At 35.3% G+C, this 15,970-nt stretch overlaps 2 protein-coding genes across 2 annotated transcripts; both read left to right on the forward strand.

Moving 5' to 3' along the window:
* Nucleotides 1-435: 435 nt before the first annotated feature.
* On the forward strand, nt 436-10,385 carry G6P (Glucose-6-Phosphatase). Its single transcript, XM_053765135.2, has 7 exons — nt 436-643; nt 1,349-1,513; nt 3,869-4,060; nt 5,285-5,415; nt 6,163-6,359; nt 7,297-7,418; nt 9,027-10,385. The coding sequence occupies exons 1-7, from the start codon at nt 591-593 to the stop codon at nt 9,247-9,249; spliced, it is 1,083 nt and encodes a 360-aa protein (XP_053621110.1). The 5' UTR covers nt 436-590; the 3' UTR covers nt 9,250-10,385.
* Nucleotides 10,386-11,968: 1,583 nt separating this feature from the next.
* On the forward strand, nt 11,969-14,451 carry LOC128681341 (uncharacterized). Its single transcript, XM_053765141.2, has 3 exons — nt 11,969-12,105; nt 12,321-12,458; nt 12,951-14,451. The coding sequence occupies exons 1-3, from the start codon at nt 12,043-12,045 to the stop codon at nt 13,179-13,181; spliced, it is 432 nt and encodes a 143-aa protein (XP_053621116.1). The 5' UTR covers nt 11,969-12,042; the 3' UTR covers nt 13,182-14,451.
* Nucleotides 14,452-15,970: the final 1,519 nt, after the last annotated feature.

Raw genomic sequence — 15,970 nt, forward strand, 5'->3', positions numbered from 1 at the left:
ATCACACTATCGTCGATTGCCAACGTAATTGCATGAACATTGCGTGGTTTGTATGATTACTTTACAATGAAGAACCAGCAATGTATGCCGAGGAAATTTGGAGACGGTAAAAATGAAAATACTACTACTACTAGTGCCATCTGCTGTCGAATAGCAAAACGAAAATTGCTTCATTAGTTTATCTATTCATCAAGAGATGGCTCTTTATAAGTGTTATTTAATACTTTTGAAAACAGCCAATAGATGGCAGAAATTGTAATCTACTTTGTCACGATTTTTTGAAAGTATGTATTTTTTGTATTTATTTACATAAAGTAGGTGGTTTTATAAAATAATAGTCTTCAACTTTAATTTTTGAGTATGAAAATAAAATAGTAAATGGTGTAACGGGAAAATAGCATGAAAAGTCTAATCAACTCAATTTGACACATACGCATGTTTGACACTTGACATCATCAATAAAGCGAGCGATTTGTTTTGGTTTTTAAAATTATCGCAAATATCTTAATAATAGGTACCTATGTAGGTTATTAATTTTGTGTTCAATTAAAATGTTGTGAAATCTGTATATATAACATTATATAATCAAAATGGAACAAGTGTACGCGCTTGGTGTATCTTGTATTGAGTTTATACAGGACTGGTAACTATTGATTTTTAAGCATACTGCATTAGAGTAAATTGCTCTTGTTAGGTATTATCGATGTATTTTCTAATGTTATTCGCATGTGTTGCAGATTTTCGCTGTTTTTTCATGCTTCGTTCGCTTTAACTCAAGGTCTAAGTAGAGAGGCAATCCACACACAATAACATAGTATCTGGTCATAGGTAGTCAGGGGCCCAATTCCCACGCAATCAAAGTTCACTTTATTAGTTTTCTTCAACAAAAGTATGAGCAAAACATGAGTAGCAAGTGAACTGTGGATTATTTGATTCTTGTAGGTTAAACAAAAATCGGGCATAGAAGCTTGAACAGAACTTATTCCCCTTTTTACGTTTCAAGAGAAGAGCACACAAAGGAAACTCCTCTCTTCAAAAAATAAAAAAATAAATGTGTGTTGCCATTACCAAGAGAATTAAGTGTGTAAATTATATTGCAATCAACGATACAATTAGTTTTTTACTAGAAGAATTTAATGCAATTATAAAGGCAGGAGAAGCAACTTTTTTGATTTTTTAAAATAAATAGACAACATCCATGTTCCACACTTATGCGTATATCCTGGTACACCCAGAAACTATCTGTGTAATAGAATATCTGTGATCACAACACATATTATACATTGTCTGCTACTGATAATCGAATCGGATTATATTGATGATGCTAAAAACATTATTTTTGTTTCAGGTTTGCAGAGTACGAGGACTATTTTGAAGTCATCAACAACCTATCCAACCCACACTATGCTCACGAGATTCTGTTTCCACTGGTCTCCATTATTGACTCAGTATTCGCCTCTCAGCTACTGCTGTGCTTGTCGTTTGGGGGCTGGCTCAACTCTGTTATGAAATGGTAACTTATCTATCATCATCAATATAATCATTATCTATACTATTATTATAAAGAGGTAAGTGTTTGTGAGTTTGTGAGTTAGTATGTTTGAGGCGGGTAATCACCACAACTACAGAGTTGATTTCAAAAATTCTTTCACCATTACAAAGGTACATTATCCTAGATTGCTATAGGCTATATTTTATCTCAAAATGACCATGTGAGTGGAGCCCCGGGCAACATCTAGTGACTCATATAGTACAGTAGTTTTCATAGACCACCACTTGCTTCTGGTGAAGGAAAATATCATAAGGAAACCTGTAATTAGATGATAATTTATCATCCAGTTTTGAGAAATTGAGAATGCTTTCTCCATCTTCAATTCCGTCCTTCCTTCCTCCCTTTCATTCATGCCAAACCACTCTATTAATATTGCCAAGAAAGTCTTTGTATGTCTTAACCATTACACCATTTAAGGGCGATGATAGGTCATCGTAAAAGTCACATCAGATGTCTGAATAAAATCTGACACCAGTGATAGAAAATAACACACTCGAAATGTTGAAATGAGCCCGTATTAGGCAAGGTTGTCGGCAAACTATCAGTCCGTCCCGACTGCACTATAAATAAAGCAATAATAAATTATCACAGACCATTTAACCTTAAGATCGCGCATAACCGGCATATCCATTCGCCAAGCTTATCTCGTGACACTACATAAGATGGGGCCCCGCCCCTTTTCTTTGGTTATACCGCCGGCGAGCATCGAAGCGAAGGCTGTGCCAGTTTGCTCCTAAATAAAAACAATATCAAACCAATGATGCCGTATTGTGCTGTGAAATGGTGTGGAGAGTGTGGCGCAACGGCCAGTCTAACAAAAGATGGAACCACTTTTCACCAACTAGTCATTATTTTTTTATTATAATTTAATTTGATAATTTTCTAAACTATGATGTTGAAGAAACAATAATATAAGAACAAAATATATCTAGCTCTTTCTTTCACACTGAAATCAATATGGCACAAACATGTAATTACCTCGCTCTGCCTTGGCACGTGTAAGGTAGTGACAGGACACATAAGATATGATAATCGATCGATGATACTGATTTTAATCTATGTTGATGGCGCTAGTGTGCGGGTATGTAATGCCTTATGGTTACCTACTTAGGGAGCTGATACATTGTATTTTTATCTTTTATAGAGTACTTTTATCCCTAAAAGTTTGCGATACTTGTAGGATTTGGTCAAAAAGTCTGATAGTCAATGACGCTTTATAAAGTATGAGCAGGGATGCCATGGTTATTCCTTGAGACTATGCGGTTATTCAAAAATGACGTGAAAAGATTTACTCGGAGTCATAGTGAAACGTAGATGAAACTTTGGTTAAATATGAAAAAGTATAATTCATTAAAAATTACTGCCTACTTTTAGTTAAAATATGATTTGTCTTTTTCTGTCATTGTCAAATATTGTAAAGTGCTATATATAATTTGAACTCGAAGTAGGCTATAGTTTTTTATGAATAATAAACCCTTAAATTTTGAAGATTCGATCCTATTTTTAATGACCGGCGCCTAGCGTCAATCCTTTTTGAGAATGTCTAAACAAAACAAATTGTCATATAATTTATCTCAACAATATTTACTATAAAGAACTATAGTAATAAAGATCAAATAAATAATATGTATATTGTCTTTTCTTTATATTATTTTTCTGTTGCAATATTGTATTGTTAGTCATACATATATATTTCCCGAGACCTCCCGTACTCTGTTCGAGACAAGATTTTTTTCTCTCACTAATGTGGGACATGTGTGTCTGGCCTTAGATATTCTTGATTGAAGCCATTGTGTTACACTAGTAAGTTGTCAAAACCTTGTCAATTTTGACGTATTTTTAAACACTCCAATGAGAACTAAGCTACCTTCCCCCGCACCCCACCACAATTTAGCGATTGCGTTTTCATACTAAAATGTATCTAAGCGTGGTCTTAAGGTTAAATGGTCTTTGTAAATTATACACTAATTCTTCCTCAGGAGTCACTCTTTTTATTGGTGAAAACATTATTTTTATAATACCTAATGCCGACTACACACTTACGCCGAGCTCCGACAGACAGATGTCGACGCGAATGCACGAACATTGCGTAATTTGTAAGAGAGCTTTTATTTACCGCAATGAAAAGCCAGCGATGTATGCTGAACTCGCCAAATTCGCGATAATGTATAGCCGTATCCTATCCTAACTTAATAATATAAATGCGAAAGTAAGTTTGTTTGTTACCTCTTCACACTGAAATTTTGCATACATGTAGTTTGAAGTGTGGAGAAGGACATAGGGTACTTTTCATCCCGGAAAAATAACTGCCACCAGGTGGCTCCTAGAAGACCGCCCGTACTGGTGGGTACAGATCACCAGCTTCTACGACAAAGCTCAACGGCCGCGGCTGCGCCAGACCGGCCAGAGCTGCGAGACCGGCCCGGGCTGCCCCTCGGGGCACTCCGCCACCATCGCCACGCTGATGGTGCTCACTATCATGTGGCTGCAGCATGTTATGAACGATAGGTATACTCGATTCTCGTACAGTCGAGTACATGATCACAAATTCACTGCACTCATTCTAAAACAAAACATGTTTTGTTTTAGAATGAGTGCTCATAGAAAAAAAATAAAAATAAAACACAATGAGCAAAGCAAAATATATGATGCCGGCTCCACACTGTCGCCGAACTCTGACACATGCCGACACGAATTCGTGAACATTGCGTTCCGTAGTATGTCCTGTGTGATTGTCTATTTGATTTGTGATTTGTCCTAATATATTTATTTATTTATCTACCGCAATGAAAAACTAAGTGATGTATACCGAATCCGACAAAGTTCGCCAAACTGTTCGACCACAGTGTGGAGCCGGCATAATATATTGCTTGGCTCATTGTGTTTTATATCTAATTTTTTTCTTGATCTTAATCAAAACATGTTTTATATACTTTTTGATCATGTACTTTGTTATATTAAAAAAATATTTTTGTTATATTAAAAAATATACCTATTTATACATATGTAAGAAACAATAATGGTAAGCCCTTCTGGCATGATAGGGACCAACACTGTTCAAATGAATTTCTTTCGGCATTTCTTCTCAGCAATGTTTATTCCGAAATGCCAGTAGTTTGTAGCTTTTTGAGAAATAAAAGATTGACGCGATAAAGTGCCTGTGAAGGTTTACCTTCTGAATAAATGATGTGATTTGGAAATTCAATTTTAAATATATTTAAATAGACGGTTTACTATGAAGATTTTGGTGGTCAACGTTTTCAGTTTAGTAAACTGCATTGTGTGATGGAAAACTATAATACTTCGCAATAAATCCCTTTATCTAGTGTAGAATAATTTGGATAGAGGATTTTTAGTTTTCGCTAATATACAAAATAAATTGGTACAATAGTGGCGCTAGTGTGCAGTTATTTATCACCTTAAGAAATTCCTAAATAAATAAATGACATACCCTATACATATATGTATGTATATTTATCAATTTATTTACATATATTTTTTTTAAATTTTTTATTATTTTTATCTTATTTAAAAAAAAAGAGTAAATTTTAATTTAATCCATTTTTCCCCTTTGTTTAGTTGCACTTTATGGCACCGCGTCGCCATCTCTGTCTGGTCTAATGGTTGGCTGGTAGAGAACGCCACATGGCTTAACGCCATGTCAACCTTTTGTACAATATTTTTTGTGTCTTAAATAAATGAAAAAATAAACCCTATTTATATAATTTCCAGAAAGTGCTACGTACGATGGTGGAAATGCATAGTGTACCCGCTGTGCGCAGTGACGGTGCTCTCCGTGATGTGCGCGCGAATGTACGTCGCAACACATTTCCCGCATCAAGTGCTACTGGGGGCGTTGATAGGTGAATATTACTAGCTTCCCTGCTTCGGGTGCAATTATGCATGTTATCCTACTAATATTATAAATACGACAGTTTGTGAGGCTGTATGTATCTTTGTTACTCCTTGACACAAAATCTACTGGGCGGATTGTTATTTTTTTGTTTGTTATTCTTTTTATCCCGAAATTCCCACGCGAGCGTAGCCCCGGAGCGCAGCTATGAAATGACGTCTTAGCAAAAGTTATTCAGTCTGACGAGCATTTATAGTTAATAAAAATCGAAAATCTTTTCATCATTTGATGTGAAATTCAAACAGACCAGATACACTATAACGGTAAAAATTGATCAGAAGAAAAAAATAGAAATTACAAAAATACTACACTACCACCGCTTCGAAAGACAAACTATAATTATAGTTTGTCTTTCGAAGCGGTGGTAGTGTAATGCCTCTGTGGTAGTGTAATCTGATCGTAAGGTCCCGGGTTCGAATCCTACTTGTTTGTATACCAATCGGACTCATGAATTGTAGTTTTCCTCGACCACCACTTCCGGTGAAGGAAAACCTGCACACTGGTAGATTATCAACTTGTGTGTGAAATGGAGAAGGCAATTGCAAACCACCCCATTAATAGTGCCAAAAAAGTTGATCCGTATGTTTCATTCCACGTAATGACCACGACCCTCAGCCATGAGGAAATACGACAATGAAGAAGGTTGTCCTTAATTGTATTATTGTCATTTTTAATTTAACATTTTCTCAATTTACAGGTGCATTCATGGCCCCGGCTCTATGCATCTACGTCACAGACCCATACATCTGGCAGTATGGCTTCCATACAAACTACAAAGTGGGCCGGGCTGTCTTCTGGCATTTGTTCAGTGCGGTCATGATGATAGCCATTAGCATTGTAACTTATTACAGTTTGAAGTTGTGCGGGTGGGACCCTATGTGGAGCGTCAAACTGGTGAGTGCAATTTGCATCCTATTTAAATATAAATAAAATGAATATAAATATATTAGGACAAATCACACAGATTGAGCTAGCCCCAAAGTAAGTTCTAGACTTGTGTTACGCGATACTAACTCAACGATACTATATTTTATAATATATACATATATAGATAAACATTCAAGACCAGGGCCAATCATAAAACGATTGTTTTCCATCGTGACCCGACCCGGGACCTCTCGGTTCAGAGGCAAGCACTTTGCCATTGCGCCACCGAGGTTGTTATATTTCAGTTGTAAAAAAGCTCAAAATTTAACTTATAGCGCCTAAAGTCTTCCGGCACACAGAACAAAAAAAATATTATCACAATTTAATGTAGCAATTGTTATTTTTTTGTGAAAAGTCCGTTTCATAATTCAAAATAGCTTATACAATTTGTACAGTGTGTATAATTATCCTCACATATTATAAAACAAAGTCTTCTGCCGCGTCTTTCTGTCGGTCTGTTCGCGATAAACTCAAAAACTACTGCATGGATTTTCATGCGGCTTTCACCAATAGATAGTCTAGATGAAGTGTAATTTATTATGTTTTTACCCGAGCGAAGCCGGGACGGGCGCCGCTAGTCCTATATCCTACTAATATTATAAATTGGAAAGATTGTGAGGATGTGTGTGTGTATGTTTGTTACTCTTTCAGACATATTGTTATGAAATTTGGTACACGGGTAGAATATAACTTGGAATAACACACAGGGTACTTTTTATCCCGAAATTCCCACGGGAGCGAAGCCCCGGGGCGCAGCTAGTACATAAACATATGATTGATGTTGTGGGATTGATGCTATGATTGACTGGTAGAGTGAATTGAATGTCAGGTGGCGTTAACTCCACAATTTGTATATATTTTTATTTGAGCAATATTTTATGTACAATAATATACATTGATTTAGGCGTTCCGCTGGTGCGAATACCCTGACAACATTCACGTAAGCACCACACCAATGTTCGCGCTAGTTCAGTCCACCGCCAGCATAGTTGGCTGGTCCTTATGCGTCACTCCTGCTGTAGCCAAGTGAGTTTCGTTCATTCGTTCAACCATTCATTCACTAAAATAATCGTTAATGCTGTCCAGCTGTCATTGGCTGGTGTCCATGCGTCACTCCTGCTGTAGCCAAGTAAGTTTCGTTCATTCGTTCAACCATTCATTCACTAAAATAATCGTTAATGCTGTCCAGCTGACATTGGCTGGTGTCTATGCGTCACCCCTGCTGTAGCCAAGTGAGTTTCGTTCATTCGTTCAACCATTCATTCACTAAAATAATCGTTAATGCTGTCCAGCTCTCGTTGGCTGGTGTCTATGCGTCACTCCTGCTGTAGCCAAGTGAGTTTCGTTCATTCGTTCAACCATTCATTCACTAAAATAATCTATAATGCTGTCCAGCTGTCATTGGCTGGTGTCTATGCGTCACTTCTGCTCTAGCCAAGCGAGTTTCGTTCATTCGTTCAACCATTCATTCACCCAAATAATCGTTAATGCTGTCCAGCTGACATTGGCTGGTGTCTATGCGTCACCCCTGCTGTAGCCAAGTGAGTTTCGTTCATTCGTTCAACCATTCATTCACTAAAATAATCGTTAATGCTGTCCAGCTCTCGTTGGCTGGTGTCTATGCGTCACTCCTGCTGTAGCCAAGTGAGTTTCGTTCATTCGTTCAACCATTCATTCACTAAAATAATCTATAATGCTGTCCAGCTGTCATTGGCTGGTGTCTATGCGTCACTTTAGCTCTAGCCAAGCGAGTTTCGTTCATTCGTTCAACCATTCATTCACCCAAATAATCGTTAATGCTGTCCAGCTGACATTGGCTGGTGTCTATGCGTCACCCCTGCTGTAGCCAAGTGAGTTTCGTTCATTTGTTCAACCATTCATTCACTAAAATAATCGTTAATGCTGTCCAGCTGTCGCTGGCTGGTGTCTATGCGTCACTCCTGCTGTAGCTAAGTGAGTTTCGTTCATTCGTTCAACCATTCATTCACTAAAATAATCGTTAATGCTGTCTTGCTGTCAATATCTACGATGTAAAAACCTGCTAAATCATCATTGCAGTACCATCACCCGTTCCGATAAATCCACTTCGTCATTTGAGCAGTGATATTGATCTATTATCATCCCAAGTAGAATAAAGTAATGAAAAATAATTTATTCAAGTGACCCGACTCATTATGTTAGAATACTTAGAACTATGTTAGTAGGCCTAATAAAAATAATATAAAATTTAAATTTAGGTATTGCAAAGAAAAAAAGAAAAATAATAATAAACAAAGAAAATAAATAAATAAAAAACTAGATTTTGCCCACAACTTCGTATGTGAGTAAAAATCCGTTTCCATGTGGGAATTTCAGGAAAGCCCTTCTTAGTGCTCCAGTGTAGAACAGTGTAGTTCTAGGAAGCTACATACACCAAATTTCAGCTTTCTACGCCGAGTAGTTTTGGCTGTGCGTTGTCTGTCAGTCAGTCACTCAGTAACGCAAGAGTTTTATGTACATAGATACAGTAATTTAATCCGATCTTTGCGAGACATATTCATATAAAACTTTTTTAGTTCATCAACACCGATGTTCGTTAGTGTTTGGGAAGATTTGCCCTGTAATCTATTATTAAACAAACTATTTACCTTCCAGGTACCGTCACTACACTAAAAATCGCTCGCTGCTGATCTCTATGTTCTCCACCGTAGCTCTTGTCTATGGCATCAAACAGTTACAGCATAACGTTACAACGGTAACCGCTTTCCGTTATTACACCGCCAACTTCGTTATAACCGCCGTGATCCCACCACTTCTGTTGAGATTCGTACCAATGTTAGCCATGTGGCCTTATTCGGGCAAAGATAAGCTAGATTGATTCCAATCGTTCGTAATATTTAGAAGAATTGAAAAAAAAAAGCAATCGATTTTAGTAAAATTTTATAAAGTAAGGGTAATTTGTTTTTAGATTTTCGTTTTCGATAATCGTTTGTCAATATTTATCCAGTAATTTATGTGGCCTTATTCGATTTTAGGGAAGGAATAATATGTGACGGGCAAAGGCCTTAAAGACGGTGTTTTTATGGTCTGAATTGTTTTTGAGTGACAGATTAAAGAAATATGCGTAACTAAAAATCGACCATAAGGTGACGTTTCCTATGAAACGTCACATATGAGCAGTTATTAAAATCGAATGATGTCTATAATCCAAATATAATCACTCAATTTTATTACAATAACTGCTTTATCGTATTACCAAAAGCATTCGACTGTGTCAACCATATTGTAATACCGCTTTTTCGTACTTTTTGTACTTTTAAGATACATAATTTATTTACCGATTACAATAAAAATATCGATAAAATCATTTTTTTAAAACACAATACTGTAAATAGACAATGTTTGAAGAGAAATCATTGTTCTAGTTTTTGGTGTATCACAAGGGTCTATTTTGGGTTCGTCATAAATTTGTTTTCATATATTTATAACAATTTTATGGGTCTGTATCTGCAATCGTTTTAATTTTGTAATACTGGCCAGTAGTATAATTTGTAATTTATAAATGAAATATGAGTGAGAGAATTAAAATGAAATTTATTTCAGAGAATTTTTATATTAATAAGAGTTTTTTGTTTTTAATTTATAAAATATGTATAATATGTATAGATTTGTTAATTTGTCAACATATCGCATTAATTTAATATCTAAATAATTCTTATAATATGTGTTACATAAAAGTCATTGTACGACGTCAAGCTAAATTGAGCTCTAATACACATAGCTGAAAGCCTAATTTAGCTTGAAGTCTCTATAAAATTAGAAATCGGTCACAGATTTTTTATTTTTCTTTTGTTTAAGTTACCAGTGTCTCAAGAAAGGGTACAAAATACAGTTCCGATAAATTATACCGCTGTGATATATGCTGTAAAATATTTATTTATTAAAAGCCTGTGATGCGCACACCAAACAGTAATTTATATTATATTGGTAAATAATATAAATATTGAAAAATCATGTTTGACGTTTTATTTTCCTGTCTATTCTATATACTCGTAAATCAATATTTTCACCCAATCAAACAGGAAAAGGTATACTACAATTACGCGTTACTCAATATTATAAATGTTAACGCCTGTCAGTCTGTTAGCTTTTACGGCTAAACGGCTGGACTGGTTTTGATGATAATTGGTATGCATATAGTTAAAAGCACCCAAACAAACATAGGTATATAGTTTTCTTCGCGATCCTATTGTTTTCCAATTGCTTTTATAAGAGAAGTTTCAAGTTAATATATAATTACTAGGCGCCAGTCGCGTCCACTATTACGAATACGATAACCTTACGAACACCCTTTTCAGAAAAGACTATATTAATTGGAAACTTACCATAAATAATCTATCCAAGGTATCGGTATAGTATGACACTTTATAATAAAGTTAAAAATTATTTATTCAATTAGATGATATGATCAGTTGTTGATGTCAAAAATTTACTTAGAAACGAAGTCTACCTCCGACTTCCGAAGACAAACGCAACAACAAATTTCACCGCACACTTCTTCAAAGGCGTTAAAGTTGTAAAGAAAGAGAAAATTATTTATTGAAACAGTAACATGCAAGAGATGTTGAATCATAAATGAACCACTGTTTGCCGTTGGAATACAGCATAATGAATATGTGGGTATGTTATGTAATGTATAGTCTATGCTTTGGGGCTAATCTGATCTGTATGATGTATTTAATTAACATTCTCTCAAACTGAGGTACATTGATGACATTAGAATACTAGGAATGCTATTTATACGAGCTTCATCTAGAAAAATCTAGTTTAATCCAGTTCTAATCAGTACTCGAAAGCTCAAGAGCTACCTTTTAAGCCATATCTACTTATTTCCTCGAATATATTAACTGTTTAATGTAATCAAAGTTATCAGAATTTGATTTGGGATTTAATTAATTCCTACGTATTGTTTTTTACTGTGACTTTGCTTGGAATTCATACCCAACTACTGTGTAAACCGGCCAAGTGCGAGTCAGACATGAATACTATGGGTTCCGTACCAATATATCTATAAAAACGTCAATAAATTATCACATTCTGTTTTTTTTTTATTTTTAGTTATTACAGCGATAACTGAAATACATAAAAAATAAATAGCAAATATTTTGTGCCAGGTACTTCATACTTATTTTAATTATTTATTAACTTATGCTCGCGACTTCATACGCGCGCTTTTTTCCGTCCCTGTACGAGTTTACAGAAATTCTCTCTTATTGCTCCCCTTAATCTTTTCATGGAACTTAATAATTTTCTTTGTAAAGGAACAGAATACTATAAAGGTACCAACATAGATAAAAAAGAAAAAATACCCAAGCTACCAACATTCTACACAGAGGCACAGACACAGTAAGTAGCTTAGATAAACAAAATAAAAAACCCAAGCTACCAACTTTCTACACACAGCCACAGCAAGTAAGTAGTTTTAGCTAAGCTTAGCTGTTAGTCAGATATGGAAGAGTTTTATATATTTATAACGATAATAATCGGTAGATCATTTATACGTTGATTAGAACTTATCATTGATTCGTCCTGGCTCCGTCATTGTCAGCCGCAATGCAGTGGCGGTAGCCGTAAAAAAGTTTACGCTTTTCGTTTAACAAATAACTCAATCATGTTTGGCGAAAAACTAGTGTGTGCTGAGAACAATTTCTCCCCTTTGGATTTACTGAATTTTGTAAGTACTTACCGAATATTATCACAAAAGTTCCGCAGACATGGGCGCTACTGTCGCCGCAAACAGCAATTTAGCCTATTTGTTATTGAAAGTTCCTCATCTTGCCACCGGCCATCTTGTACGGTAAAACACCATACCAATCAGGCTACTGAAAAAAATGGTATCTAGTCTATACCTAAGACCACATTGCTATCGATAATTTACTTTAATTGTAGGTTGCGTCATTAATAAGAAGCTCGAAGCTGCATGAAATGCGATACGACAGATCCAATTACAGCTGGTTGAGCTCTAGAACCATCGAACTTCGTGCTGTGGAATGCGATTTGGACGAGTTCCAACCTGTGGTTCAAAAGGTAATCATTTCAAGCAAATTTTGATGTTTAAAGGTCCATGAACCTATAACAAGCATGTGTACCTACTTTGTTAAATTACGTTAGTTATGTTATTACATGATGGAGACCAACCTGTGTTGGTAGTCGAGTCGATTCACAAGAGACGCAGCTAACCAATCACAGCGCGCTATTGTGAACCAACGACAACAACGCCGCAATGTGATTGGTTCGCTGCGTCTCAGTTTGAATCGATTCGATAGTGCGAAGTGAAATGCAAACCCGCAACTTCGCCCTCTGTTATTATGAGATTATTTCGTCATTTATTTTCAGCAGCGGTCGTTCCGAAATACTAGTAGATTGTTTAGTTTAGTTTTGATAAATATAATTTAATGGAATATTACGTTAAAAAGTACCTGTGTTCTTATTTTTGTTTCTTATTTCTTATTGGATTAATTCTTTGACTTTGATTCATGTTTTGATTCATGTTTCTAATACTTTTGTTTAAATTTCCAGCTAACTCCAGAGAACTGCGCCGCGATAGCTGTCAAACTGCAAACTTACGCCGACGACGAGAAATCCACATCCAAAATCTTAACAGCTTTCAAGAACCTTCTAGAAGAACAGTACAGTATGCAGGTGATGGCGAACGTGAAAGGGAGAGGTGGAGTGGGAAAGAGACGGAATAAAGTGCGGCCAATACTGACCCCGCCGGGGAGACAGGCGACTGTGTCGTTCATTTTATGAATTTGGATTTAGGTTCTTAATTTAAATATCGTAATTAGAATTTGGAATGTTCTATTTTTGTTTCGTAATTTTTGCAGACAGCGTTTTAATCATAAAATTTATAGAAATAAACAAAATATACATATTTTTAAAATGAAATTAAAGTCTATCTTTAACAGTTAATTATTTTCCAAAATACATGTCATTATTAAACCGGATAACATTTTAAGAATCTCGTTCATGCATCTGTTCGGTTTTAAATTGGTTGATATCCGTGAGATACGTAGGGTTGCTATGAGTTCTAGTAATAAGGGACATTTGGGTTAAACTTCTATTCATATTATCATAGATAAAAGAGTTGTTCTATCACGCTTTCATGGCTTAAACCACTAGGCTGATTTTGATGACATTTGGAATAAATACATAATTAATAAGAAATAAAATATATATATATAAAGGCCGTGACCGCGAGCTCCACAAGCCCTTCCATAATCATATTAATATTAAAAAGAGAAAAGATTTGTATTTTTGTTTGTATGAATAAACTCAAAAACTACTAGACCGATTTTGATGAAATTTGGCATAGAAACAGACTAAACATTTAGGAGTAACATAGTCTTTTTTAATTATGGTTTTACCTTTAATAATAAATATTTGCAGACCTGTTTTAACATGTGTCACCGCGGGCGGGTCTTCGGGCAACTGTTAGTAAAGTATAAAATGACAGATTTTGAAATAAATTCTAAATTTGAAATTTTCATAAAAATGTTAAAATATTTTGTGCAATAGTGTGCACTTATTTTGAAATTGACAGGAAAAAAAGAAACATATTTTAGGTCAAAATATGTTTTAAGTTTTTATGAAAAACGGGGTAAGCTACATTGCTTGTGGCAACCCTGGCGATATGGGTCATAATTTTCTCCTTTTGCGGCGAGTAACCGTAACCGATATGAACGAACTGCAAGTTTACGGTCATTCAAGTCTTCTTACCAGTTCAGAAATAAACTTTATTTATCTTTTATTTATCGCACGTCAGTCAAAATTCTTGTGTTTTTTATTAAAACACTTCTTCATTGATGATATTTCCGTATGAGATTCCGATGATCTAGTAAGTTTTTTTTAAATTGTTTATGGTGTCATGAAGTTGTCTTTGTATAAAATAAAATGTATTAAATGCATTTGCATAATGGAACACGATAATCTAATGTCATTTTAATTGATCACTTATACAATATATAATAAAAAAAAACATTGTAATTGAAGTAAAAAAATAGCCAAACCCACATCGGGCGAACTTTCGCAGCGATCGAGTGAAATTAATCGATTAAACGATCCAATAAATAATGTCTTTAAGAATTACTTTGTTGCGGTGCGATCGATAGTGTCATAAAAATTATTAAATCGATTTATTCGTCTCGATACCATCGTTCACGTTGCAAAAAGAAAGCAACGTGTGTTTATTTACAAATTTTTAATGACTTCCTCATTCTTATGGCGGGTAATAAAGAAATTTCTAGATTCATGTTCATTATTACGAACAGTCATTAAAAAAACCTTATTTAAAAGTTACATTATAAATTAAATTGACTTTCAACGCTGTCTGAATATCTGTATATTCAGACAGCGTTGAAAGTCAACGCTACAGCTCAAGTTACTGGTATCAAACGCATAACCTTCTAAAGACACTTGGTTACATTAAAACAAGCAACTTTTATTCTACGACTTTTCGTGATTCGTAATTTTCTGTACGGGTTTTCATATGGTTTTAACCAATGGATAGAGTGATTCCTGAGGAAGGTTTAGGGTTATAATTGATTGATTTCACCCGAGCGAAGCGGTATAAGGCCGCTAGCTAATATAAGTAATATTTATTCCAATTTTGGCTTCTATCCTTGTCAATCTGTAAGCTCTAACGGCCTGCAACAACAGGCTATTATTAGTCAACACCAAATCTCAATAATTACTCAACAATTCTATTGTATCGATCCGGAATAAATTATTCGATTTTGGGAACGCAAGGCTGTGCGTGCGTTGAGTAGTAGAGACACAGGTGACACATTGTAATAAGAAGTAATATTAATGATGCTTGAGCATATTTTTGAAAATAATATATGAGATGAAAAAATTCTGGAATCGAGCGGGAATTGAACCCGCGCCCCTGTCTATCCGGGACAGTGCTCTTAACTACTGAGCTATTGAGACCGTTGCCAGTTCAGCTGAATTAATTCATCTCTTTATTCTTACGCCGACGTACAGTATTGTCATTAGAGAGTAGTTAGGTACTCTTAACTTATCAACATACCCTCACTGTTACAAGCAAGAAATTATGTTTTTTGAAAATACTCGAGCATCTATTTAAATTCAATTCCCGCTCGATTCCAGATTTTTTTTCAACTCATTATTATTTTCAAAAATAATATAAAAAGCATATAATAAATAATAAATAAATATATTAGGACAAATCACACAGATTGAGCTAGCCTCAAAGTAAGTTCGAGACTTGTGTTATGGGATACGAACTCAACGATACTATATTTTATAACGTATACATATATAGATAAACATCCAAGACCCGGGCCAATCAGAAAAAGATCATTTTCCATCATGACCCGACCGGGGACCCGGGAACCTCTCGGTTCAGAGGCAAGCACTTTACCACTGCGCCACCGAGGTCGTCATATGCGACATGTATAACAAATCCATTTAAATGCTTGAGCATATAAACGTTTTTTCTTTGTAATAACTACATGTACTATAAAAATATTAATGTCAATGCCGTTTCATTTTCCCGCGTGTGAAAAGTGAGAGAA

The sequence above is a fragment of the Plodia interpunctella genome, chromosome 27, assembly GCF_027563975.2.
Source record: "Plodia interpunctella isolate USDA-ARS_2022_Savannah chromosome 27, ilPloInte3.2, whole genome shotgun sequence".
Classification (NCBI taxonomy): Eukaryota; Metazoa; Arthropoda; class Insecta; order Lepidoptera; family Pyralidae; genus Plodia; species Plodia interpunctella.

What these genes read in the sequence shown, in the direction of transcription:
- G6P (XM_053765135.2), top strand. Translation starts at nt 591, where the DNA reads ATGGAACAAGTGTACGCGCTTGGTGTATCTTGTATTGAGTTTATACAG. An exon ending in ATTGAGTTTATACAGGACTG is followed by an intron (nt 644 to 1,348) that starts GTAACTATTGAT and finishes TTTTTGTTTCAG; the next exon opens with GTTTGCAGAGTACGAGGACT. An exon ending in GCTACTGGGGGCGTTGATAG is followed by an intron (nt 5,416 to 6,162) that starts GTGAATATTACT and finishes CTCAATTTACAG; the next exon opens with GTGCATTCATGGCCCCGGCT.
- LOC128681341 (XM_053765141.2), top strand. Translation starts at nt 12,043, where the DNA reads ATGTTTGGCGAAAAACTAGTGTGTGCTGAGAACAATTTCTCCCCTTTG. An exon ending in CTTTGGATTTACTGAATTTT is followed by an intron (nt 12,106 to 12,320) that starts GTAAGTACTTAC and finishes CTTTAATTGTAG; the next exon opens with GTTGCGTCATTAATAAGAAG. An exon ending in TCCAACCTGTGGTTCAAAAG is followed by an intron (nt 12,459 to 12,950) that starts GTAATCATTTCA and finishes TTAAATTTCCAG; the next exon opens with CTAACTCCAGAGAACTGCGC.